At 38.3% G+C, this 27678-nt stretch overlaps 1 protein-coding gene across 2 annotated transcripts; it reads right to left on the bottom strand.

Moving 5' to 3' along the window:
* Positions 1-433: 433 nt before the first annotated feature.
* Positions 434-26945, bottom strand: LOC143040339 (uncharacterized). 2 transcript variants are annotated; one of them, XM_076211296.1, is made up of 15 exons: positions 26792-26945; positions 23604-23718; positions 21865-22057; positions 20398-20792; positions 18640-18768; positions 18211-18294; positions 17165-17275; positions 16738-16860; positions 13726-13862; positions 12421-12525; positions 10888-11129; positions 8417-8631; positions 7236-7327; positions 1308-1449; positions 434-688 (listed from the first exon to the last, which is right to left on the bottom strand). In XM_076211296.1, exons 2-15 carry the CDS (start codon positions 23635-23637, stop codon positions 492-494), a joined length of 2199 nt encoding a protein of 732 aa, XP_076067411.1. In that variant the 5' UTR covers positions 23638-23718; positions 26792-26945; the 3' UTR covers positions 434-491. The 2 variants fall into 2 exon arrangements, with proteins under 2 accessions (XP_076067411.1, XP_076067412.1); XM_076211297.1 differs by having other exon boundaries at positions 16738-16857.
* Between the last annotated feature and the right edge of the window lie 733 nt (positions 26946-27678).

Genomic DNA, 27678 nt, shown 5'->3' with positions numbered 1-27678 from the left:
ATCTATTTAAAACTTACTGACCTAAATCTCACCACAAATGGTTTGGTAGCTTGGGTGTCATCTTATACAGCTGATACCGGTACGAGCTAGAACCATGAATTTTACAATGAAATTTTGGTCTTACCTTATCCAAAGGTCATCATATTTGCCATAACATATGATATCGTTTTCCCTGGTATGGCTTACTATATATCTAAATAGGATCATTTCATTCTATGATCTGCATACATACACCAGAAATTTTTTTTTAGTCTTGTCATCAATCACGGTTTCAGGTAACTTAGTTTCCTTATGTGGTCCTAGTGTGTACAGTATTAAGTAGATATTTTTCAATTGTGATCTGTATCCTTACTAACTGTGCTCCCCACATGCAAGGCCATTTTACCATACAAGTTCTCTTCCTCTGGGGCAAGAGAAAACCAAGGCTACGTAGTTAGAGTACACATATTCACTTTATTGGTACATACAGCAGTTCTTTTGCTCACAAGCTCCTACTCAGTGATAAGCAGTTCAGTCTCTTGAGTTGCTTCCCGGGTGTGTAACTGCACGAGGTTAACAGCATGCATAGCCTCGCTGGTATGGCTCAAGGTGTCCTCGTGACTGACTGCATCTTCGTCAACCATGCTAACATCCACAGAACAGTCTGGTGAGTTTGGTGGCTCTGTGGTTTCACTTTCATACACTGAATCTGAAGAAGTATATAGAGAGATTCATTGGGGATTTCTATCTATATACCAAGGGCTTTTTTTCCCCTTTATAGGGGAGGTAGCCAAGTCAAAATGCAGGTACCCACTCCAACCCACTTCACTCCCATCCACCACCCTTTCCTGTTCTTCCCACCGATGTTCTCTTATATACAGGTGACTTAACAACAATAACCCAGCACAGTAAATACAAAATAGCAGCAAACCCAAGCCTATTTGAGCAAACTGTAACAATGGCTCAAGAATAACAGAACAAAAACTTCACCCCAAAAATCAAAACACTGCTGGCTCCAGCCAACCATGTATAGAAAACAAAAATGCCCAATAATAAAATAATACAATTAAATGGCCAAACCCTCCCACTAGAAAGGAACCCAAAAATTCTGAGACTAACATTTGATATCAATATGACAGCCTACATATCAAGAACCTGACAACAAAAATCAACAAGAAAGCTAACCTATTAAAAACCATCACCAGCACTAAAACTTTGGACAACAGAAACTCTAATAACTATTGATAAACAAAAAAAAAGCAAGCATGTGAACAATGTAATCTCTAAAAAATATTGTTACTTAAATGACAATCATCAGTGACACCCACCTTGGTCATGTATCTGAAGAATGCTTGTATCATCCAAATCACTCTCAACACCCTCTATGCCACCAATATCTTCCAGAAGAGGAACATCTTCATCCAGGTCCACATGTTCATGACTTGAGATTCCATTATTTGTATCATGATCCTAAAATAAAGGCAAATAAAAAAAATCTGACATTTCCATCTGTAAGGATCTTGCCTTACAACAAATTTTCTGATTAATATAATGTTTGACAATGTTTTATCATTAAGAAACTATGAAAAAGACATAATAAAAAATATAAAGACCAATCTAAGCTATTCTATAGATATGCGAATGGTAAACTCAAAAACAAACAGGAAATGGGGAAATTTAAGTTGCTCTCTCAAAGAAGGAAAAATAGCAAAAGACTGGGAAAATGCCAACACAGTACCAATACATAAAGGAAACAAAGAAGATCTAACAAATTACAGACCAGTCTCCCTTAAAAGCAATGTAGCCAGAATTTGTGGGAAAAAAAAAAAAAATCAAGAATAGATGGATAAAACACCTGGAAGAAAACAATATAATAAACCCAAGACAATTTGGATTCAGAGAGGAAAGATTGTGTGCTACAAATTTAATGTTTTTACTCAAGACTACAGTGTTTAAGAAGGAAGTCAAGCATAAGTACACATGGGAGAGGGTGGTGGATGGAAGGGTGGCAGATAGAGCATTAATGGACTATATAGTGGTGACCAGGAGTATGGTAGGAAGAGTTAAGGATGTGCATGTTCTAAGGGGAGAGGGCGGGGGAATATCAGAGCTTTTCCTGGTGGAAGGTAAATTGAGAGTGGAGAATAGGTGGAGAAAGAGGAAAAGGGCAGAAGGTACGGAGGTACTTAGAGTGAAGTGCTTAAATGAGGAAAAAAAGGAGAATGAGTATAAGAAGAAGTTGAGAGAGGAGTGGGAGAGAGTAAAGGATAGAGTAGAACTAGGAGTGGAGGAGGAATGGGGATGGTTCAAGGAGGGAGTCATAAGGTGTGCAAAGATGGTGTGTGGAACAAGGAGGATGGGAGGAAAGAGAAGGAAGGGTAGTGAGAGGTGGGATGAGGAAGCAAAGAAGGGTGTAAAAGAGAAGAAGCAGGCATTCATAGATTGGCTACAAATTAAGACGAGGGAATCTTATGAGAGGTACAAAGTAAAGAGGAAGGAAGTTAAGCATAAGATAAAGGAAGCAAAGAGGAGAGCAGATATGAAATGGGGAAAGAGTATGACAGAAACTTTTGAAAGTAATAAAAAGATGTTTTGGAAGGAAGTTAAAAGAGGAAGAGAAGGCGAATCAACTAGAGAAGAAAAGGTAAAAGGTGCAGATGGAGAGATGATAATGGAAAAGAAGGCAGTGAGAGGAAGGTGGGCAGAGTATTTTAGGGAGTTGCTAAATGTGAAGGAGGATAGGGAGGGAAAGGTAGTTGCAGTGGGAAGCGCTAAGAAAATGAGAGTGGTGAGTGAGGAAAATGGAGGAGAAATAGGGAAGGATGAAGTGAAAGCAGCTGTTTAGATGATGAGAGCAGGTAAGGCACCTGGGTTGGATGGATACCATGCAGAATGTCTGAAGAAAGGAGGTACAGTTATGGTGGACTGGCTGGTGAGGTTATTTAAAGTTTGTATAAGAGAGGGTAGAGTGCCAGAGGACAGGAGGAGTGCCTGTATAGTTCTGCTTTACAAAGGAAAGGGGGACAAGTGTGAGTGTAGTAGTTACAGAGGGATCACCTTGTTGAGTGTAGTTGGGAAGGCTTATGGGAGGGTCTTGATTGAGAGGATTAGGAGAGGAACAGAGGGAGTAATTGGTGAGGAACAATGTGGGTTTAGGACAGGTAGGGGATGTGTAAATCAGATTTTTGTGGTAAGGCAGATATGTGAGAAACCTATAGGAAAAGGTAAGGATGTTTTTTGGGCTTTTATGGATGTGGAAAAGGCTTACAACAGGGTAGACAGGAAGGCACTGTGGGAGGTACTGCAGATATATGGGATAGGAGGAAAGCTGTTAAGAACAGTCAAGAGTTAGAATTAGAAATGGAGAGAGTGAATGGTTTGAGGTAAAGGTGGGACTTCATCAGGGATGTGTAATGTCGCCCTGGCTGTTCAATCTTTACATGGATGGGATGGTGTGAGAGGTGAATGCAAGGGTAGTGGGTCAGGGGTTGGAGATGATTAAAGAATATGGAGAAAAGTGGGAGGTGAGCCAGCTGTTGTTTGCTGGCGACACTGTGCTTGTAGCAGGATCAGAGGAGGGATTAAGTAAGTTAGTGACAGAATTTGAGAAGATGTGTGAAAGAAGGAAGCTGAAGATAAATGTGGGCAAAAGTAAAGTGATGTGATGTACAAGGGGAGAGAGTGACACTGGGCTGGAAGTGAGCATTAACCTCTTCACTCCGGGGCACATCGCACGTCTGGCAGCATTAGCTGCCAGACGTGCAATGTTGCGTCATAATAATCGCATTATAAAAAAATAAAGTCAGTGCTCAATCATTCGTTCTCTTTCACCCGTGTATTTTGATAACCATAGAAAATATGATGAAGCCAGTTTAGATAGAATGGAGGATACGTAGGTACAACTACAATAAATATAATCAAGATGCCAACGTCGGCATCATCGAGTACCCACTTGCTCCTCATGCCGCCTACATAGGCATCACCATATAGAAGTGGTTAAGGGCGAGAAACTGGAGGAAGTGGATAGTTTTAGATACTTGGGAGGAGTGGGGTAGGAGGTAAAATGTAGATTGAGAGAAGCGAGTAAATGCCTTGGTGGATTAAAAAGTGTAATAAGAAATAGACATCTGGGAATGGATGCTAAGAGGAGGTTATATGAAGGAGTGATTGTGCCAACAGCACTGTATGGGGCAGAAACATGGAACATGAGAGAGGAAGAGAGATAGAGTTTAAACGTATTTGAGATGAAATGTCTGAGAAGTATGATAGGGGTTACTAGGCTTGAGTGAGAAGTGAGGAGGTAAGGAGGAGAACAGGGGTGGACATGGAGCCGGGAGATAGGGTTGATGAAAGAGTATTAGGATGGTTTGGACACATGGAAAGAATGAGTGAAGAAAGATTAGTAAAACAAGTGTGGAAGGCAGAGGTGAAAGGAGTGAATATGAAGGGGCGTTCTAGGATGAGATGGATTGATGGGGTGAAAGGGGCATTACAAAAGAGTGGAATATCTGTGGACGAAGTACGTGAGAGGACTGAAGATAGGGGTGAATGGAGAAGGGTTGTGTATAGATGATGCTGTGATGCATGAGGGGGAGTGGGTGGGAGATGGGGGGTGAGGAATTATGTATGAGAAAAAATTGACGCAGCCCGAAGGGATTTCTCCCTGTCTTCTCCTTTTCTGCATGAGGGGACGGAGAGGGGGGGTCGCCGAATTTATGAAGCAGCCATTGTGGATGTGCTGTGTCTTGCGGCACTGCTTCTGACCCAGGGCATTGGACAGGATGCAGGGAGGACCCATCATATAGGAGGTGACGAGATAGGAGGGAGGGAGGAGGGTGGAGGGGAGTGGAATATATAGGAAATGAAATGGGTGGGAGGGATTTCTATGCTTTTTTCTTTTTGGCTACACCCCATGTAAGGGGGAAAATCCTTTGGTATATGTATGTACTCAAGACTAATAGATATAACACAAGAAAGGGATGAATAGGCTGACTGTGCTTTCATTGACTTACAAAAAGTACATACATACATATACCAAAAAGTACCATACAAAAATTTATCAAAAAAAGTGGAAAACACAGGAGGAATACAAGGTAACCTACTAAACTGGATGGAGAATTTCCTACATGGCAGAAAAATTATAGTAATTCTCAGAGAAAAGAGTTCACATTGGGAGAAGGTGATCAGTAGAGTTCCACAGGGATCAGTATTGGCTCCAATGTTTGCTATTTATGTGAATGACATGGATGATAATGTGGAATGTTACATGAGCTTCTTTGCAGACGATGCAAAATTGTTGAGGAAAGTGAAAACTGAAATGGATTGTGAATCACTACAGAGAGACCTAAACAAGGTTTGAAAATTAAGTCAGAAGTGGGAAGTAGACTTCAACATTAAGAAATGTAGCATAATGGAGTTCAGAAAAAAAAAAAAAAAATCAGGACAATATAACGTTGTTACAAAGGAAGTGAAGTGGGATCTGAAAAAGACCTGGGAGTAATTATCTCAAATTATTTGTCCCCTGATAAACAAATAAACAAAATTATTGGAGAACCCTACAATTTGCTAAGATCAGTAAAGGTGGCTTTTACCTATTAAGACGAAGAAATTATTAAAAAATATTAGTCACACTAATATGGCCTAGACTGGAGTATGTTATGACACTATGGTTACCCAGTACTAAGAAGAATATAAAGAAAATTTAAAGAATCCAGAGAGCAACCACAAAAATGGCCCCAGCACTTTCAATCCTGTAATACGAGGAGAGACTGGCTAAATTGAAATTACTGACTTTGGAACAAAGAAGAGAAAGAGGCAACCTGCAGACCATCTACATTATCATAAAAGGCATGGAAGTCCTTGATAGAGAGGACTAACTAAATTGGGACAAGAGAAACACAAGAGGACATGAAAAGAAACAAACCCAAAAAGGATATTTATGGAAGAGACCTAAAAAAAAAAAAGTAAATAAATAAATAAAATAATAAATAAATAAATAAATAAATAAAATAAAATAAATGAAAAATAAAATCAAATAAAAAAAAAATTCCACAGAGTGGTAGACATCTGGAACAAAGATGACAAAACAACAGTGTGTGAAAAAACCATACACAAATTTAAGAGCAAACTAGACACCGTGAGATACAAAGGCGGGACACAACGAGCATAGCTCCCCTCCCCGTAAGATACAACTAGGTAAATACAAAATTCTTGAACAACTCCCCAACATAAACATAATTAACTCCAGCATCAACCCCAACTCTCTAAAACAATCAACAACCAACCTCTCTTGACATAACAATGTGTTCACACTCCCTACAAAAGTCAAACTATGTTGGAAAACATCCATAATCTACCATCTGACCACTTCCCAATAAAAATTACTATAGAACAAGAGAAATTACAACCCATAAACAAGAGAACTTTTATAAACTACCAGTGAGTAAATTGGCTGAAGTATGCATAAGATATATAGAAAGCTCAACACTTTGAAACAGACCAATACCCATTGCTGGCAGGGCCCCGACAAGGGGAGGAGCAGGGGGGGGGGGGGGGGGCAACACCCCGGAACGGCACTTTTTTTTTTTTGGGGGGGGGGGCAGCACTTTTGGTGAAAAGAAGGTAAAGCAAATTCCCCCTAATGTACTTTTAATGCATGATTTATTTATCATGAGTTGTGTGTATGAATGATGTGTGCATAAACGTTGTTTTGTGGATGAATGTTACATGTGAATCGTGCTAGTGACCATCAGATGTGGAAGGTGGTGGTAGTGGCGGTGTGTGTGTGTGGGGGGGGGCAGCACTTTTTGACTCACTCCAGGGTGGCACTTACCCATGTCGGGGCCCCTGATCTCTGGATGAAGCAGTAAACAAAACAGTAGCTACCAAGAATACTAACACCATATCCAGACACCTCCTTATAAAATATACATTGCTGTGTTCAGTTCTTTGCTGAAAGGACTCGCAGTAATGGTTATAAACTGGACACATTTGGATATAAAAAGGAAGTGGGCAAGAACTGGTTTACTAATAGGGTGGTCGACAAGTGGAATCGACTTAGTAACCATGTAGTGAGCACTGAAACTATCAGTTGTTTTAAGAAACGATTAGACAACTTTATGGATGGGGATGGCAGGTTGGTGATGGACGCAGAGCTGCCTAGTGTAGACCTTATGGTCTCTTGCAGTCTCCTTCATTCTCATGTTCTTATGTAAAGAAGCAAAAGTAAAAAACCAAAGAAAATTTAGTAGCCTCACATCATGGAGAGCACGATCAGCATCTGTTCCGTCTTTATCTTCCTCTTCCTTTTCTTCACTACCTCTCCTTGTTAAACATTGGGAGTCCAGACCTATCAAGAAAATCAAATGATTAGATGTAACATACTTAATTCAGTCTAACTACAACTGATTAGTCCATTACCTAATTTTAGAAATAATCACTGATAACAGTCAACCTTGCTAAAAAAAATTATCAAGCTTATACAGTGGAACCTCATTATACAAATGCATATATTTTTAACAAACCAGTATACAACATTTTCAAGAAAAAAAAATTGCACAATAAAAAAGACTAAAGTTTTTGATGAACAAGTTTGAAAGGGTGTGTGAGAGATGAAAGTTGAGAGTAAATGTGGGCAGTCAGTCAGTCAGTTTGTTGCCCCTGGTCTCTCCTGAAGGAGTCACACAACCTCTGGGCTGCCCTAAAACAAAACAAATCAGTGGAAGAAACCCATCTCCAGCTGTCAGGCTCTACTATGAAGATACTTTCTCCAGCAGGAGAAACTGTCTAATAATTTAGCCTAACGGGTGTATCCCTGACTGGTGATAGTCCGAGCTAAGCAACATTACTGAGGATTCCTGTGGGAATGCGGATATTCTGCTTTCTGTCAGCTTTCTGAGGCAAATCTGAGCATTTTTGAAAGCTGATTCATATTTGCAGTGTTAAGTTCTTATCGTTAAGTCATCTGCATTTGTGAGACTTTTGGTGTTGTGTTCTGGGTTAGGAGGAGTAAGGTTGTGTATAAAGCAATGAAACATCATTGGTGATGGGGCCATCTCAAGCAAGCGTCCACCAATCATCCTTCAAATTGCATACAAACCTTAAAGGACTCATAAAATATTTATTCTTTTATGGTACTACTAACCTGAATTTACTTTTTTTAGGAATGTCCCCTGTGGGGCTACAGGGAGAAGGATGCCTAGTCCTAATCCCCGTCCCGTTTTTGTTGCCTCTTACGATTCAAGTGGAAAGACTTGGTGGCAGTATTCTTTCCCCCCACCACAGGGGACCGATGCAAAGATAAGAGGGAGGGAAGAGGGTGGAGGGAAGTGGAGTATGATAGGGATGATGGGTGGAGTGGTTTTTATACCTTTGTTTTTTTGGCTACCTTCCTTATATGGGGGAAAAAAACTTTGGTATATGTACGGTATGTACCAACCTGACTGATGTGCGTGACTTCCGTTACTTCCTGATTGAGGGCCATGTCTCCTTGGTAAGTTGGATGGAGGGTGTCTTAATCCGCAAGAAAGCAACGAAGGAAGAACTCCGACTCCTGACCCCAAGCCCTCCGGGGGAGGAGGTGGTGGACCAGCTGGCCTGCGCCTCCGATGTCTTCTCCAGTTTCGACCACTACGACTGCTGCCATAGTAGTTCCTAGAAGAGATGCATTCAGGAGATTCAAAATATAAAAAAGAGAACGACAATCAACCTCCACAATATAGCAACATTCCTCGTATGTTTTATTTCGACAAGTGCACAATACTGGAAATCTGTCCCTAGCTTATTCACAGTTAAATAAGACTGTCAGGTGGTAGCCACAACAAAACCCAAATTTCTATCTTCTAATCCCAGATATATTAGCTACCTGACAACCTAAATTCTATATCAAAATAAGCCTTTCATTTATTTCAAAACTGTCCTTACTTCCTAATTATTAGAGCTGGGTGTGTTCCTTGGTGCATTCTTCAGTGCGTTCTACTTTAGTCTGGTTTGGTTAGCACCCCCAAAATACTAAAGCTTAAGAGACAGATTCATACTGAAATAAAAGTCCGGTAGGCCACAAAGAAAATTTTCATAGACTACATACTATACCTAAGAAAAATTTCATAGGCCACATACTACACCTAACGGAGAGGGGGGGGGGTGTCGTCAAATTAATGAAGCGGCCTTGCTGTGGATGAGCTGTGTCTTGTGCCACTGCTTCTGACCCACGGCAGTGGACAGGATGCAGGGATGACCCATCATCCAGGAGGTGCTAAGATGTGAGGGAAGGAAGAGGGTGGAGGGGAGTGGAGTATATAGGGGATGGAATGGGTGGGAATGGTTTCTATACCTTTTTTCTTTTTGGCTACCTCCCATGTAAGGGGGGAAAAAAGCCTTTGGTATATGTATGTATACATTATACCAGGACCTATATTGCGATATTGCTTTAATAGTTTGGGAACACTAACTGCTGCCAAACTAAAGTGGAACACACTGAGGAATGCGGGCAGCCCTACTTATTATATTTGAAAGCATCCCTGTCACCACCATTGTTACTTGTGCCCTCAGAAACAACACAGTAAAGTTCGTAAATGAGAATAATACTTGTAGCCTCAAGTTTCACTGACTGGACACCTGCAGCCACTAAGTAGCAATGGTTCTCAGGTCCTCCTAAAGATCTCTCCAGGAAGAAACTTTGGACTACTCTTTGTGTTGTATTTGTGGGTACCAGCAAGTGTCATCCTGCACAATTTCAAAAGGAAATAGGCAAGGACTAGTTTACCAATAGGGTGGTCAACAAATGGAATAGACTTTGTAGCCATGTAGTGAGTGCTGAAACTAGGAGTTGATTTAAGAAATAGTTTAACAACTTTATGGATGGGGATGACAGGTGGTAATGGACATGGAAATGCCTAGTGTAGGCCTTATGGTCTCTTGCAGTCTCCTCCATTCTTGTGTTCTTAAAATGTATGTCAGAAAGCAACGTCTTCCTGGCATCCAGTTTCCAAAACCATCAACACCCTTAACTCCATCTAGAAGATTCAGAGGAATGGATATCAGGGAGTCTGGCATGCAGCAATGTGTTGTCTTTTAGTGTGTTAATGGAGCAGTGAGTGATATGATTACAAATATGTTTCCAGAGACTGGTATTTGGTGGTTGTGGAGGAAGAGAAGAGAGTATTTGTGTCCACCTGGCCAGACTGTGGTGTGGTCACCACCCAGCCCTAAGCTTCCAGAAGAGGCTGGATGACTGCATTGTGGACAACTGCCCAGGATGTAACACTTCACCCCATACTATTCAACACATCATGGAAGACTCCATTTTACACAATCGACCACACAAACAACACATTATACTTGGCAGAAAGGAGATGATTCTTCCTAAAATCTATCTAGCAAGACCACCATTCCCAGATGCTCATCTCTCTCACATTAATACAACACAGACAACTGTCCAACATTTTTTCCCAAAGAGATCTACGGACAGGCCCAGGGATCACTGCCACCCACTGTGGGGCATAGGTCTCCAGTTAGTGAAAGAAGGTGGTGAAAAGGATCGAAACCCAGATGTGTAACAGCAACCAGTCTTCACCACTGCCCTATGTGCATGGACCCTTCAGGCAGTGAAACTTGGGGCAACAAATACAATTATCAAGGCTTGCAAAAGGGGGACAGTCATCAGCTGTCTGCTCCTCATGTAAAAAAAGAGGGGGAAATTTTTTAGAGTGACAGCCTTTCAGGACTGCATCTCCAGATGGAGATTAAGCTGTTGATGGTCTCTGAAGATAGGTGATGGAGAAGTTCTCTCCAACATACACCCTAGAGGATAGGCATGAGCAGGTACCTATCAATGGCCCCTTTACAAAAAAAAGGAAGTATATATAAGAACACAACTAAATATAACTAAATTCAAAGTTAATCCCTTACCCAAGAGCTGGATCATTCACAGCCACAGCATAGGAAGGCGGTGGTTCTCTCTGCAGGAGGTGTTGTTCAAGGCGAGACAAGGGTGAAAGTGGAGTCGATCGGTGTCCCACACGATGCCCGGGTCTTGAGGAACTGCTGAACCCGATACGCAATGCATACAGTCGGCAGGTACATCCCACAGCGATAACCAAGAGTAGGGAACATACAAGGCCTCCCATTGCTGCAGCAGCAATCACTGAATTCTGGAAGAATGTCCGTTATATCCAATTAGCTTTACTCAACACTTGACCCACATATTATTCAATTTATCAAAACAGAACACACATCTATAATTATTGTATATATTCAAGTATAGTGTGAATTTTTATCATAAAATTCTTATGATGGAAAAAAAGTCACACTATACACATAATTTTTTGGGAGGGATACTATCACACATTACTGGACAGCATCAACAAATGTTCATCTGAGAGTAAAATTGAAGAATTACCAAACCAAATAGTTTCAAAAACAAGTGTCTCTCCTATGTGCACACATCTCTGAGCGCTGAAGACTTGCAGACAGTACCTTCTTGGGTTACTGCCATAATAAAATCATCTGTGTAGTCATATTTTAACTCTACAGAGTTAGACGTTACCACAGTTACTACTTGTTGTGTAACGTACTTAACTAAGACCTTTCTTTCTTTCTTTTACTCTGTGTAATCTGTGTGTGTTTTGATTTTTCATGAGCCCATCTAACTGGCTCAAAAATGAAACTATAGTATCATAGGGGTTATGAAGATGGATAGAGTGAGAAATGTGGTGTGGCAGCATGTGAGGATGGAAAGAGCTTGCGAGAGGCCAAATGATGGTTTGGGAAAAGAAAGACTAGCAAAAAATATAGAAAGCAGAAGTGGATGGAGTGAACTTGAGAGGTGGACCAAGAATGAAGTTGATGGACAGGGTGAGAAGAATTTTGGATGCGAGAGGAATGTCTGTCAAGCAAGGAAGAGAGAATGCAAAAGATAGAGGTGAATAGAGATTGGTTGTAGATGGATGAGGAAATGACGTGGCTTAAATGGGATGTTCTTTTTGTTTCCTTAGTACATTTCTTTAGTAGATGAGAGGGGAGTTTGCACATAACGAAGAGGTGAAGATAAACTAGTTCCAGCTGCTGGAACCTACAGTGGAAATGCTGTACCTAGCTCCACTGCTTCTGACCCAAGCATCGTATGGAACAGAGATGACTCTTCGTCCATTAAATACTAAGATGGGATGGAGAACGAATGGGTATTGGATGGGTGTAGAGTGGGTGTATGTTTTGACTTGTCTACTCCCTTTATATTGAGGAAAATATTTTTAGGTTTATGTATATACATTTCCCCCTTTATAAGGGGGTAGCCCAGTCAAGGAAGGGTAGTTGTATGGCTTGACTAAGCCACCCCTTTTGTAAGGGGGAGAGGACTCAATGGTATATGTATATGTTTGTATTTCTTTTGTCACCTCCCGATTCCACTTCCACAGCAGAATTGTGATGTCAAAAACAACATACCCGAAGGCAGTCTTCTTCATCACTGGCATCTCCACACTCGTCAAGCTTGTTACAACGGCATGCCTCCGAGACGCACAGTCTATTAGCACACAGGAAAGCACCTCGCTGTGTAGAAGTAAAAATAAATACATTTAACAAACAGGAAACATTTGGTAGACTCAAGGCTGTGTTCTACAAGAAATACACCTATGGGAAAATATTCTACTCCATTTTTGCAAGTCTCCAACATGCACAAAGAGGAGAAAAGACATGATTGATGTGTCCATGACATTGAAAAAAAGTGGACATAATTGATATGAAAGATTTCTTTTGTCTGGGATGGGAGAGCAGCAACTACCTAGTTCTTACTAGTAAAGCCCTGGCTAGCAAGATTCTGCCAATATATATACATACATATACCAAAGGCTTTTTCCCCCTTACAAGGGAGGTAGCCAAAAAACAAAGGCATAAAACCATCCCCACCCATTCCATCCCTAATACACTCCACTACCCTCCACCCTCTACCTTCCCTCCCTCCCTCTGCCAATATACAAATTGATAAATAGAACAGAGTTCATTGAAGTTTATTCTGCCACGGCTATTTGTATATGTAAGTACATACCAAGGATTTCTTCCCCCTTATAAGGGGGGTAGCTGAGTCAAGACACAATCCCACTCCACTCTCATCCACCACCCTTCCTGATCTCTCATCTTGGCTCCTCTTGGATAAAGGCTCATCTCCTGTCTCCCACCCACCACCTACGTCAGAGGTAATGCAGCACTAATGACATACTTAGTTAAGGAAATACAAAAGATGACACAGCTACCTGTCCAGGCTGCCTCTCATATAATCAAGTATGAAATTAAAGAATGTTCAGTTCTGACAGTATGCAAGCAAGACCCCAGCATACCTGGGGTGGAGGACTTTTGGCCTGAGCCTGAGAGGGTAGTCCCTTCTGTTACTATAGTGTCATAGTCCATTTATGATGCAGGCTATACAACAACCTCATCCAGCTTAAAACCGCATGAAAATCGCACCTCATTTCCTTCCCAGAAACAATGCCAGTTAACCCGCAGTAAGCCCTTCTCATGAAAAAGGTTATTTTCTCAGTCTATATTGTTTTCTCCAAATCATTAAGTCATCCACACTCCTTTTCAGTTGCTCAATATATTGACCACATGTTTTTCTGGCTTTATTTTTACTCTTGGTATCTATTAACGATCAGTAGTAGGAATGTTATACTCAACATGCCTTTCAGAAAAAAAAAAATAATAATAATAATAATAGAATAAGTAAATAAATATTTGAAAACAGAAATCATTCACCTGTGAATGGCACAACTGGGAGGAACATCCAATTTCATCCGATGCATCACTGCACTGCATTACTCCATCACAGCGTTCAGCAGCAGAATAACACATTTCCCCTGTACTACAGGCAATCTCGTGTCCACATCTGCTATCTGCAAATATACACACAAAAAAATTCACTATTTCAATAGCACATGAAAAGAAACTCAAAAAGAACAGTTATAGATAAGATCTCAGAGTGGTGGATGTCTGGAACAAACTGGACAAAACACTAGTGTGTGCAAACAGCATACATGAATTTAAGAACAAACTAGATGTTGCGAGATACAAAGACGGGACACCACGAGCGTAGTTCCCCCTCCTGGAGAATACAACTGGTAGTGGTGGTGGTGATAATGATGATGATGATAATGATAATGACGATGATAATGATGATGATGACGATGATGATGACGATGATGATGACAATGATGATGACAATGATGATGACAATGATGATGACGATGATGATATGATAATGATGGTGATGATAACGATGATGATGACGATGATGATAATGATGATATTATAATAATAATAAAATAATAGTAATGATAATATAATAATAATACAACTGATAATATAATATAATAATAATAATGATAATATAATAATAATAATGATATAATAATAATGATAATGATATAATAATAATAATGATAATGATATAATAATAATAATGATAATGATATAATAATAATAATGATAATGATATAATAATAATAATGATATAATAATGATAATGATATAATAATAATAATGATATAATAATAATAATAATAATAATAATAATTAATGATGATAATAATAATAATGATATAATAATAATAATGATATAATAATAATAATGATATAATAATAATAATGATATAATAATAATGATAATGATATAATAATAATAGTGATATAATAATGATATAATAGTGATATAATAATGATATAATAATAATAATGATATAATAATAATAATGATATAATAATAATAATGATATAATAATAATAATAATAATAATAATAATTAATGATGATAATAATAATAATATAATAATAATAATATAATAATAATAATATAATAATAATAATAATAATAAAAATAAAATAATAATAATAATAATAATAAAACAATAATAATAATAAAATAATAATAATAATAATAATAATAATAATAACAATGATAATAATAATTATTAACAATAATAATAATAACAAAAATAAGTTTATTTGGCAATGAATCAATATACATGAAGTACAGATAATGAAAAGAACACATAGTTCAAAATAACAATTATAATTACCAAGGATAACACAAAAAAAGCATGTAAGCTTATTTTCATTGTGGTAAATACACATCCACATTATAAAATATCACTTTAAAGGGATGAGGAGGAAGGGTTGCCAAGTGAAGCAGCCTTGCTGCGGATGTGCTGTGTCTTGCTGCAGTGCTTATGACCCAGGCAGTGGGCAGGAGACAGGAATGACCTTTCATCCAAGAGGAGATAAGATAAAAGGGAAACAAGGGTGGTGGATGGGTGCATGCCTTGATTTGGCTACCTCCCTTATAAGGGGAAGGAACCCCTTGATACAGGTTATGTAACATGACTTAATTATTATGTTATTATCAGTATGAATACCTTTCTTTTTCCTGTTTTACCTATTCTTATGTATTATATATTTGTCATTATGATGTAAGTGGAGTCTTAGTCTGAGTTTACTCCGGACTAGTTTTGCAGGTATGCTTTAAAAAAAATAAATAAAGCATACCTACAAAACTAGTCAGGAATAAACTCAGACTAAGACTCCTGTGTTTCCTACTCCACTTACGTCAACCTGTCAGAATGTCTCAATATTTGTCATTATGTAATATGTATTATTATTTTGTATTTACCTAGCTGTATCTTACCAAAAGGGGAGCTATGCTCATGGTGTCCTGTCTCTGTATCTCGCCATGTCTAATCTATCCTTAAATTTGTGTATTGTTTTAGCACACACTATTGTTTTGTCAAGTGTATGTTCATATACAAGTGCAAGCTGCACCATTAAAATACAATGTGTGATCCTGTACTTAATCAACGTCACATCTTATGTATCTTATCAAAAATCTAAAATTACTTTGTATTACTTCACCTGCTAAAAGTCACATACAGTACACACTTCCTGTTGAATCGATTGCATAATCGACCGACAGAGAGGAAAATTGACTAAGTGACGTCAAACGTCGGGTTCTCCCAGAGCGGTTAGTCCTAAGTACCTTGCTATACACTTCTAGTTGGCTCGCAAGCGTCTTCGACCGAGGAGCAGCCGATTGACTATGTGACGTCAGAGCCAGCTTTCTGGGACTGAATAGTTTAGCTCCTCCCTCCTTGGCATTAATCCCAACTAAATACCTTGCCAGAAGTACACTATTTCTAGTTGATGACTACATAAGCTCACGAGTCTCCTTTATCACTGTCATTTCCAATGAATTCACTCTATTTACAAGATTTAACTCTAGTGAGGTTAAACTCACGAGAAGACTTGTTTAAAGTAATCAGCCACATAACCCCTTATTCTCAAATAGGGTTTCAATCCTTTTATTAGTATCTTATACACTATCCATGTTTTTGGTTTATTTAACCCATATATGTCCATTCTCTAATGTGTTAATAATTTCCATGTATATATTCATATCTTTGTTTCTGTTTACAGTATCTGTCAATATATTTCCTGTTATTTAAACTTCATATTTAATACTCCTTCCAGAACCTTCTGATTATTCATTACCCTACCTCTAGTCCCACAGTAAATTCCCTGGCAACAGACCAGATAACTCAGTCTATTAGAAAGACTACAAGAGGTGAACCAACTTATAGGCCTCTGTAGAGTAATAAGTGGTGACATATAGGCAGCTTCATAATGCAACAATTAGTATATTGATAGTAATCACCTATTTATAACTATCCACAAAACATTTCATTGATAGTAGGTAGAACCAAAAATTCCTTTACGTACCACATCCAATCTCATCTTCGCCACCTGGACACTGCAATATGTTGTCACACCTCTCAATGAGATAGTTGTAGCATACATCTGATGTGCTGCTGCATCTGGTGTAATTCTTGTTGCATCCAGCTACTGGCAAAACCAACTATATTAGACACATCCTATACAAATAAGATGGACATTAACATTCCAATAGGGTAGACTTTTTTAAAGTTAAAACGGTTAATATTTGAAGTTGCGCTGAAGGGAAATGATTCTATCTGACATGTCACACAACAGCAGGTATCTGTTGTTACTCCTTCATTGTCCTACAACCATATGATAATGAGTGTAATAAAATAATTTAACTCATGTCAAGTCATTGTAATATCCCTTTAAACTTATATAGACATAAAACGATGCCCACTGACAAAGACAACAATGAAACAATATTTACTGCAAAATTTTTCATCCACTCCATTGGGGCAGTCAATTGTCGAGTCACATCGCTGGTAAGCCTTGTAGCAAGCCTGGCCTTCACCACACCATAACTCATCTGCATTGCAACCTGCACAAGCAAAACACAAAGAAATAATTAAAATATGTAACATAAGTATTTCCCAACAAATTAGAATTTTTTTTTTAAGTTGCAACCTGTATAAGCAAAACACAAAGAGATAATTAAAATATGTAACATAAGTATTTCCTAACACAACATTAGATTTTTTTTTAAGTTAAGATCACTACCAAAACGAGCATGTAAAACAAAACTGGATACAGTGAACTTGAGAAGACTGAGAATGAGGTGGATAGATGGGGTGAAGAAGGGTTTAGGTGCATGTGTAAGGTATACCAAGCAGAAAAAAAAGCTCTCTAACATAAAAGAAAAAAAATTCTCTCTAACATTAGTCTCACAGAGACACTACTACCAGGAAGCCATTGCTATTTTGAACACCTCCTCTTCACTGAAACAAATTATCTACACCGCTTCTGCATATTATGATTTATATAATTTACATCTTTACTCAAGTTACAATTAATTTTTAATCCACAGGAGACTAATTCCATAACTAAAGGATTAAATAGCTCTGCCTTTTTTTGCTTTCGTTACTTGCATCATTACTCTGACTGCTGAAAAAAATATATATATATAAAACTGGTGTTTCCTCTTCTGCCTGCCTCAAAACAATCTTTTTATACATGCCACACATTAAATGCAATGTATAACATTTTGTCAGCAATAACCAGTGCATCTATCCTTATGGACAATACTATTTTAGAGAGGTAGTACTGAATGTAAGGATAGTATTAGTTGAAAGTGATCAACATTCTTTTTTAAGAAGGATTAGTCACCAATCACAAAACAATACTAAGTGAATAGGTCTGTAGGGGCATTCACTAAAATCTTTAACACGCTGAATAAAACCAATCAATATCAGGTTGGAGTGCAATAAGATTATCAATTACATAATTACGAAATCTTGTCATAACAAAAACACTTACCAAAACAACCTAATTCATCTTCACCGTGTAAACAATCCCATCTTCCATTACAGTGCTGATGGTCCTTAAGTCCAGGGCAACCAGCTGTGAAAAAGAGTTCAGACATGCAACTGAATTTCTTTCTTCGTACATTGGTACAGATAATTCTACAATATTTACTTTGCATCTATTATTTTCATTTGGAATGGGTGGAAATGATTTTGTGCCTTTCCCTTTTTTGGCTACCTCCCTTGTAAGGGGGAAAAAGCCTTGGTATATGTATGTATGTATGTATCTATTACAAGGTTACCTGAGGACTATCAGTCTCCTGAGGCAATGGCTTGATTACGTGACTAAGGCTAAGGAGGTTGTGGCAACAGGTGCTCATGTAAAACTTGTTTAACTGAAAAACTGATAGGGTTCGCATTCGTATATGTAAATGTATCCTACCTTGGCAATTGGTCTCGTCAGTACCATCTGGGCACTCAGTCTGACCATTGCATTCCCATGATGCAGGAATACAAAGATGATCCCTTTTACATTGAAATTCCTCCGAGTTGCACACAGTGCGATTGTTACCTGGCAAGGAATTATTGAAACAGGGTAAATGAAAATATTTTCTCCAATATATTAAAATTGTCACTTATTATTATTATTATCATTATTATCTTCATATTCCATATGTCAACTCTAACTTTCTAATTAAACAACACTACACAAGAAGGACAGGGGGAAATAGAAGAAAGGGTAGTGAATGGTGGGATGAGGAAATGAAGAAGGTTGTAGAAGAGAAGAAGCGAGCTTTCACAGATTGGTTACAAAATAGGACGAGGGAGTCATATGAGAGGTACAAAGAAAAGAAAAGAGAAGTAAAGCAAAAGGTAAAGGAGGCAAAGAGGAGAGCAGATGTGAAATGGGGTAAGAGTATGACACAAAATTTTGAAAGTAATAAAAAGATGTTTTGGAAAGAAATTAAGAGAGGAAGAGGAGGCGAATCAAGTAGAGAAGAAAAGGTAAAAGGTGCAGATGGAGAGATGATAATGGAAGAGAAGGCAGTAAGGGGAAGATGGGCAGAATATTTTAGGGAGTTGCTAAATGTGAAGGAGGATAGGGAGGGAAAGATAGCTGCAGTGGGAAATGCAAAGAAAATGAGAGTGATGAGTGAGGAGAATGGAGGAGAAATAAGGAAGGATGAGGTGAAGGCAGTTGTTAAGATGATGAAAGCAGGTAAGGCACCTGGTGTGGATGGATGCCATGCAGAATGTCTGAAAAAGGGAGGTACAGTGATGGTGGACTGGCTGGTGAGGTTATTTAATGTTTGCTGAAGAGAGGGTAGAGTGCCAGAGGACTGGAGGAGTGCCTGTATAGTTCCTCTTTACAAGGGAAAAGGGGACAAGTGTGAATGTAGTAGTTTCAGAGGGATTAGCTTGTTAAGTGTAGTTGGAAAGGCTTATGGGAGGATCTTGATTGAGAGGATTAGGAGAGGAACAGAGGGAGTAATTGGTGAGGAACAGTGTGGGTTTAGGACAGGTAGAGGTTGTGTAGATCAGATCTTTGTGGTAAGACAGATATGTGAGAAAGCTATAGGAAAGGGGAAGGATGTTTTTTGGGCTTTTATGGATCTGGAAAAGGCTTATGATAGGGTAGACAGAAAGGCACTGTGGGAGGTTATGCATATATACGGGATAGGAGGAAAGCTTCTGGGAGCTGTCAAGAGTTTTTATGAGAGTAGTAGAGCTTGTGTCAGGATTAGAAATGGAGAGAGTGAGTGGTTCGAGGTAAAGGTGGGACTTCGTCAAGGATGCATTATGTCACCCTGGCTGTTCAACTTATACATGGATGGGGTGGTGCGAGAGGTAAATGCAAGGGTAGTGGGTCAGGGATTGGAGATGGTTAAAGAAAATGGAGAAAAGTGGGAGATGAGCCAGCTGTTGTTTGCGGACGACACTGCGCTTATGGCAGGATCGGAGAAGGGATTGAGGAAGTTGGGAAAAAGCCTTGGTATATGTATGTATGTATGTATACAATATACCCAATTTATTCTTTTATAAAAAATGACAAACAAGATGAGATACAACTGGCAACTAAAAATAATACAACAATGCACAGGATTCATGCTTATACCATCTATTTCATTATAACAAAATCTTCTACAACCTGAAACTACACTAATGTGCAACAGTAAGAGAGTAATCCATCATTACTTACTTATTGTGTATTGGATTTTGAAGCCAATACCACTAGTCCTCACTTTGTCACTAGAAAAAAATATGACAAGTGCAGAAGAAGTATTTGTGACAAAGGTCCGAGGAGTCATATGCCCACAGAGTTCTCCAGTACCGTTATCATATTCATATGTGGATGAAGATTCCTCTTCTTTGGCTGTAGTGTCCTTTGCTATTTCATCTTCATTCAGTGCTGCCAATTTTCTCTTTGACTGTAAAAGAGCTTTCCTGAATCCTAATTCCCGTTTCTTCCTTTTTGTTCTACACATGTTTTCGTAATTCCTGTACTTGTTGAGGACAAAGATGGAAACCCATTGATGAGGACAGCAACCAACATGTCTTCCACATCTCCTTGGTTCCAATCCAAAATTTGAAAAGCTGTAATGAAACCTATCAATCAATCCAATGCTCTGGTTCTTCTTGCAGGAGACCAAAGGCCCCAAAGAACATGGCAACAGCCATCTTTTCAGTCCATAAATCAATCATGAATATAACCTGTAGTAGTCTGAAGGGAGTGTGTGTGCAGGATCGTGTTAAGTCTTATCTTTTATTGCATTTGTTGTGTTTTGCAAGATCATTTCTGTGCTGGAGCTATTTTAATGTTAAATAAAGGCATGCTAGCTTCCTTCCATGTCTTTAGAATGAATTTCTCTTCTAGGTTAATGTCTAGGTATGTCTCATGAAGTACTGGTTTTGTTGATGAGTATGTTTTGTAATCTGTGTATGTATTTACCTAATTGTAATATACATGAAAAGAGTTACATTCATGAGATCCTGTCTCTTTTTTTCCAACTATCGTATCTAGCTATGAAACTGCTTATGGATTTTGCTTGACCCCTTCCATACGGTGACGCCTACGTAGGCGTCTTGAGGAGCAAGTGGATACGCGAGGATGCCGACGTCAGCATCTTGATTATATTCATTGTAGTTGTACTTGTGTGACCCCCATACTCTGTAAACTGGCTTCATCATATTTTCTATGGTTATCAAAATTATGGGTGAGAGAGAAAACGATTAATACAGCGGTGACTTTATTTTTTATAATGTGAGTATTATGACGCAACATCGCACGTCTGGCAGCTAATGCTGCCCACGAGATTTTGGCTCGTATTGAAGGGGTTAAGCTACATCAGCATCTAAGCTATTCTAAGAGTCAATACATTTGTGTGGAAACCTGTATTTCTTGACATCCTTACAATTTGTTCCCATGACCTCAACACTGTCTTCTGTTCTGAACCATGAAATCTCCTCTCAGTTTTATCTTCCTTTAATGTCCCAAATACTATCAAGCCAACTTCTTCTCTCTTCCAATAATGGTATGTCTATATTCTATACTGATCTCTGGCAACTTTTCAAATCATATTAACAGTAACCAAGGATGTTTACAACACTGCAACCATTTTTTGCAATTAAAAATACAATAATTTATCAAATAAAGATGTCTACCTACCTGAATATGAGAGTGTCACGCTTCGGGTTGTCTATAACCCAAGAACATTGCATTCTTTTAGGAGGAGAGTTAGGCCTAAGCGGTGAAATGATTGTTCCAGACTCAAGGCAGACATGGAAGGGTCCTTCTCTACAAGCCCGGGTATTTACCACAGTCCCGTGCACATTGCCAACCACGACCTCATCACCTGTGACTGGGATATTAACAAAGGAGATATAAATAATTATTGCAAAACCTTGGGAATAGGCTAAGTCTGTACACAAGCCCAGTCAAAATGTGCTGAGGTGAAATTTTACATACACATACCAATGTATGTAAAATTTCACCTCAAGATATAAACTTCACCTCAAGATATAAATTTCACCTCGAGATATAAATAATTACTGTAAAACCTTGGGAATATGCTAAGCTTGCACATAAGCCCAAGCAAAATTTGCCCAGGTGAAACTTTGCATGAAAAAAAATAAATAAATAAATAAATAAATAAAAAATATTGAGTACCAAATACTTCAATTTTAAATTTCCAATATCAACATCTAATGTGTCATACAAGTCAGAAACTGCTCATAGCTATGCCGCCAATGGAGAAGAATGGTTTGTCCCTGTGTCCAATTCTGTCTATCTATATACCAAGGGCTTTTTCCCCCTTACCAGGGAAGTAGCCAAAGTCAAAAGGCATATGAGGCCCCGCATGGAGAAATGTCCCATGCGACCCAAAGGCCGGTTTTGAGTTACGCACATATAACACTATTTTGGCCCTTCTACTTCAACCCGAGCATGTCGGAAAGGAGAAAACGTGACCTGCAATATGGTCGAAACGCTCCTAAAACAAAGTGGTAAAACCTCACGCTCGCTTGGCCGGCGCAAAATAGTGTTATATGTGCGTAACTCAAAACCGGCCATTGTGTCGCATGGGACACTTCTCCATGTGGGGCCTCATATATCCACCCTCAACCCATTTCACCCCCCACCTATTCCACTCCCATCCACCTAACTTTCCTCCCTTTCATCTTAGCTCCTCATGGATAATGGGTCCTCTCTGTATCCTGCCCACTGCCCTGGGTCAGAAGCAATGCAGCAAGACACAGCACATCCGTAGCAAGGCCACTTCACTTAATCGATGACATTCCCCCCCTTCCTGCCCCCTTATGCAGAAAAATAGCATACTGGGAGAAATCCCTTTCCAATTCAGTGTCCAGTTCAGTTTAGGAGAACCATTCAATTTTGGTAATGAAAATCACCACTCATGTTATTTCCAGTTTTGTAAACAATGCAAACATGTCCCCTTGTATAGAAAACCAAGAAGTGATCAATTGAGATCTCAGTACAATAACAATGTGTGTACCTATAAGATGCAGAAAGCTTTTGCTCGAGATACAGTATCTAAAGACACACACATATTATTCTACACGTCTATCAATACAAGAAAGTCTAATGGAACAGCTAAGAATTGCTTCTATGACTACATTTTGATCTATATCATCACAGTTATAGCAAAAATGGTCCCATATATAAGCCAACACACTCCTACAAAAGCACTTAATATGTCCCTACATTGTCAGTTTAAATAGAAACTTTTAGAAAAGCATCAACATTCTATACCACAAATAATTTCATATTTGTATATTTTGAGCATGATTTTTCAAGTGCCATATTTAGACTACAAAATGACAGTAAGCTTAACATATAATCATTCATCAATATCAATGGCTGATAGCCTACACACATAACCCACTCACCAAAAATGAGAATAAATATAGTTGAAAATAACATGGCAAGTCTGTAGGTAGGCTGTGTTGCAAGAAGAGGATCTATCCCCTTCTGAAATTCCTCACAATATCACCATGATCTCATCTGGAAAAGATAAATAAAAGTGGATTTCTTTCTCCTGACAAAGTATATGTACAGGTTGAAACTGTGAAGCCAAAAATGACAAGTCCAAGAATCAGTATTTGTGGCGGCCTAAGACTCTTCAATATCTGTATCTCATTCTTCCCAAATTATCTCTCCACAATTAAAGTCAGTTGTATTGTTGACTAAATCTCTGTATTCTACTTCATTCCACGCTCATCTTGTTTCACCATTTTCATTACTAATTTTGATATGCATTATTTTGGACATACCTTCTCCCATTTCTATTTCTTCCACTTCAATTCATTCTCTTTCTATTGTCATCAATCCTCCAGTTTCTGCTCTACTGACCCTTTTCCATATTTTGCATTCACCCTCACCTATTTCAGCTTCAATATTTTCTTTTGGTTTTGTTTTACTGATATTAAGCCATCTAAATTTGTATATGCAATATTAAATTTTGTGTCTTCCTCCTTCCCCCTTTTTTTAATTTTCCAGGTTTTAGTTTATGTACCATTTTCTCAATCTCTGATCTACTTCTCTCCAACAAAATTCTTTCATTTCCTTTTCAGTTCACTTCTCTAACCCCCCGCTTTTTTTGTACCAGTATTCCTTTTTCTCTCTCTCTCCTTCCACAGTGTCTCTTCTTACCTATACTGTCCTGATTTTTTCTATATTTGCTAGTTTCCCTGTGTTGCTCATTATTTTTGATACCATATTTTGAGATTTGAATTTGATCTTCATTGGTCTTGCTACACCTTGTTTATATCTTCCCAATCTATAAAGTTTCTCTATGTCTTATCTCTTCCTCATAACCCATTATAGTTTTTCCTTAAGTTCTCCTTCCTTTTTTTTTTTGGTATGCGTCTTTCCTGCCATCCTACCACTATTTTCTTTTGTCTTTTATCAATATATCTTTACTCTTCAGTACCTTTATAACCTACTTTTCTACACATTTTTGTTGCTTTGTAATTTTTCTTACCTGTACTTGTTCCTCTTATTCTAACTATAGCCACCCTGTTTGACATTTAATTTTTTTTTTTTTTTCATACATTTTGGTTTCTCTGCTGTTCTGCTTTGCATTGTCTTTCAGTTTTATTTTTTCTTCATTTGATTTGTTATAATCTTTCTTTAATTCTTCTAAAATAACACAAGGCAAAAGAGCTCAAAGCTCATAAGGAGTGCCTCTTCTCAACTGTCTTTCAGTCTCAGACCAGTCATATCTGCTTTTAAATATATCAACACTTATGCTGCTAATTACATTTTCAGTGAGGCTTTTCCACTTATTCACAGCCCTTGAATTTAAAAATTTATTCCTCTTTGCTGTTTGGTGGCACGGTCTCATTAACTTGAGGCTATGACCTCTTCTTTCTGGGTGGCAGTCTCTAGTAACCAAATGTAGATAATCTTCACCCCCTACCCCCATACCTTTCAGGATTTTGAGTGTTTCAATAATGTCTCCTTGGGTCCATTGCTCTAGTCACTCCTCATATGGACAGTATCTCAGTTCTGAGACAAGTTTGGTGGCCCTTCTTTGTACCTATTCCACCTTCTTTATCTCACTTCTCATATACGGAGACCATGCTTGGACACAATACTCAAGACACAGCCTTATCATTGCCTTATACAGGGACAGCAGCATATCCGTATCAAGTTATGTCATAGTCTTTTTTATTAGCCCCAGCACTGAATTAGCCTTTGCTATAGCCTTAGCTGCCTGTCTTGAGGGCTTGAGATCACTAGTAATGATGACTTCAAGATCTTTTTCCTCATGTTTCCTCCACTATTTTCTGTCCCAAATAGTACTCACAGCCTGGGTTCTTCCTGCCAGTGTACATAACCTTACACTTCACTTCATTAAACTGGAGCAACCACTTTTGGCTCCAATCTTTCAATACATTCAAATCTTGTTGTAGGGTCATGCCATTTTCTGCAGTTCTTATGCAATAATTTGTACATCATCAGCACAGTTTTCCATTTGACTGGATATTATCTAACAGGTCATTTATGAATACTAGGAACAGTATTATGCCCAATACACTCCCCTGTGGGATGCCACTCCATACCTGCAACCATTCCAAGGCAGTTCTCCTGACACAGACCCTTTGCCGTCTATTTCCGAGAAAACACTATATCCACCTGAATACTTCTCTTCTCACTCCTAGAGCTTCCAATATAGCTAAAAGTCTGCTGTGGGAGACAGTATGAAATGCATTTTAGTAATCAAGATATACAACATCATGCTATCCCCATCATTCACCATATTTTCTAACTCTTCTAGATATTCTAACAACTCAGTCAGGCAAGATCTCCCATCTCTAAACCTATGTTTGTAATTCTTGAGCAGGTGATTGTTTTCCAGGTTATCTACTCTGTACTTTCTTAACAGCTTTAAGGGGAACAGAATTTTACATGGCATAAAGAGGAAAATGAACCTAGCTACTTGTCCTGATGTAGAAACATACCTTGTTGACTATTTTCTGGTTATTTGTTCATGAAAATAACTTCCTTTGATAAATGGACCTTTTAAAAACAAAAAAGGGTGAAACTGATTCCTGTTCAATCCCTAATTTAGTCTTACGATGAGTAGCATGCCTAAACATTTTTTCTAATCCATGGATCTACAATACTTTCTTACTTTACATGAAAGTACAAGTTTACCTAGAATAATCTTAGGGACATGCATCAACTTTGAATGCAGTTTCACAAACCTATAGTATTAGTTATTTAGTGCCCTAAAGTAAACACTAGTGGGTTTGGGTAATCTTTTGTCTTTGAAAATACTTTCCCTGTCACAAACAATTCACTACATTAACGTCTTGTGAGTATTCCATATTTCAGTCCAGTGTGAATACATTATACACAGGTGTCAATGCACTTTTTCACATTCAGTAATGACGATCCATGTGAATATTTACTTTGTAATTACCCTTGTAAACAATGAGTACATTATCATTATGACAAATTCCTGTGTCACATATAATTTGGTCAAACTTCCTATTACCATCTATAACCCTGAGTATGTTTCTTTTTCCATTGCAAGTATTCAAATGAAAAAATTGTATGTTTCATTTACCTGACGTGACAAAAACAATGGGTAAATAACCCCACGAGTGTTCAATTTCTGCTTTCGCTACACTACTTCAGCCATCAGCTGAGCGACATAAACAAACATGGTTTCCACTGAGGGCGTAGTTTTGACAGCAACAAATTTACCATTATCAAATCGAAAATCAGTCCATGATGAAAACAAAAAACGTATAGTATTTTATATGCCATCAAATTGATTGTTCCCGTCGGGTTCATAATTTCATTATTTTTTATAGATTCATAACTAATTTCTACCAATCATGCAGCCATTCAGTCCACTTCTAGACGAGAGCTCTACCATCTTTTATGAGTCGCACGACTTTTCCAACATCTACCATGCCCTGTCTAGTCCATCTCCCATCCTCCTAAGTTATGAAGCTACGGTTTATTAAATTCATTTCTGCTAATTTAATGACTAAAACATTTCACTCCAGTCTGGTTTCTCCGAACTTACTCTCTCCAATTCATTTACCGTTATTCTTAAAAGTGATCCTTGAATCCTTCCATTACATTCTCTTCGTTTCTTATTTTGGTCTTCATAGTCTATGTCTAATTCTTAGTGCTACATTCATGGATCATATCTTGGATATACATTGTAAAATCTGCAAATAAAACACGGAGACAGCGATACGGGTAGAGAGCCTCTTGCTATTTTTCCAAACGTTACCCAACCAGCTGTGGAACATATTTTCATACTAGTTTAATCATGTTAGTGTTAGCATTTGGTCTAAATGATAATACTCTTCAGTTTCGTTATGATTATCTCCATCTATTACATTTCTTTACATTGAATTATAAAGTTCAACATTACTTTGAATTTACGTGATATTCATCTTTAAACTACAACGAGTCTTCCCATGTTGAGAGAGAGAG

The sequence above is a fragment of the Oratosquilla oratoria genome, chromosome 28 (genome assembly GCF_046742065.1).
Source record: "Oratosquilla oratoria isolate Oo_2021 chromosome 28, ASM4674206v1, whole genome shotgun sequence".
Taxonomy (NCBI): domain Eukaryota; kingdom Metazoa; phylum Arthropoda; class Malacostraca; order Stomatopoda; family Squillidae; genus Oratosquilla; species Oratosquilla oratoria.
The sequence above is the reverse complement of the archived record's forward strand: the minus strand, read 5'-3'. Positions and strand labels throughout refer to the sequence as shown.

Excerpts from the sequence above, each read along its gene's own strand:
- LOC143040339 (XM_076211296.1), bottom strand. The coding sequence starts at position 23,637 with ATGTTATTTTCAACTATATTTATTCTCATTTTTG. Across the intron at positions 20,793-21,864 it reads CGTGACACTCTCATATTCAG|CTTTTCAAATTTTGGATTGG; the intron begins GTAGGTAGACAT and ends GTTTCATTACAG. Across the intron at positions 1,450-7,235 it reads CTGATCGTGCTCTCCATGAT|GATCATGATACAAATAATGG; the intron begins GTGAGGCTACTA and ends CCTTTATTTTAG.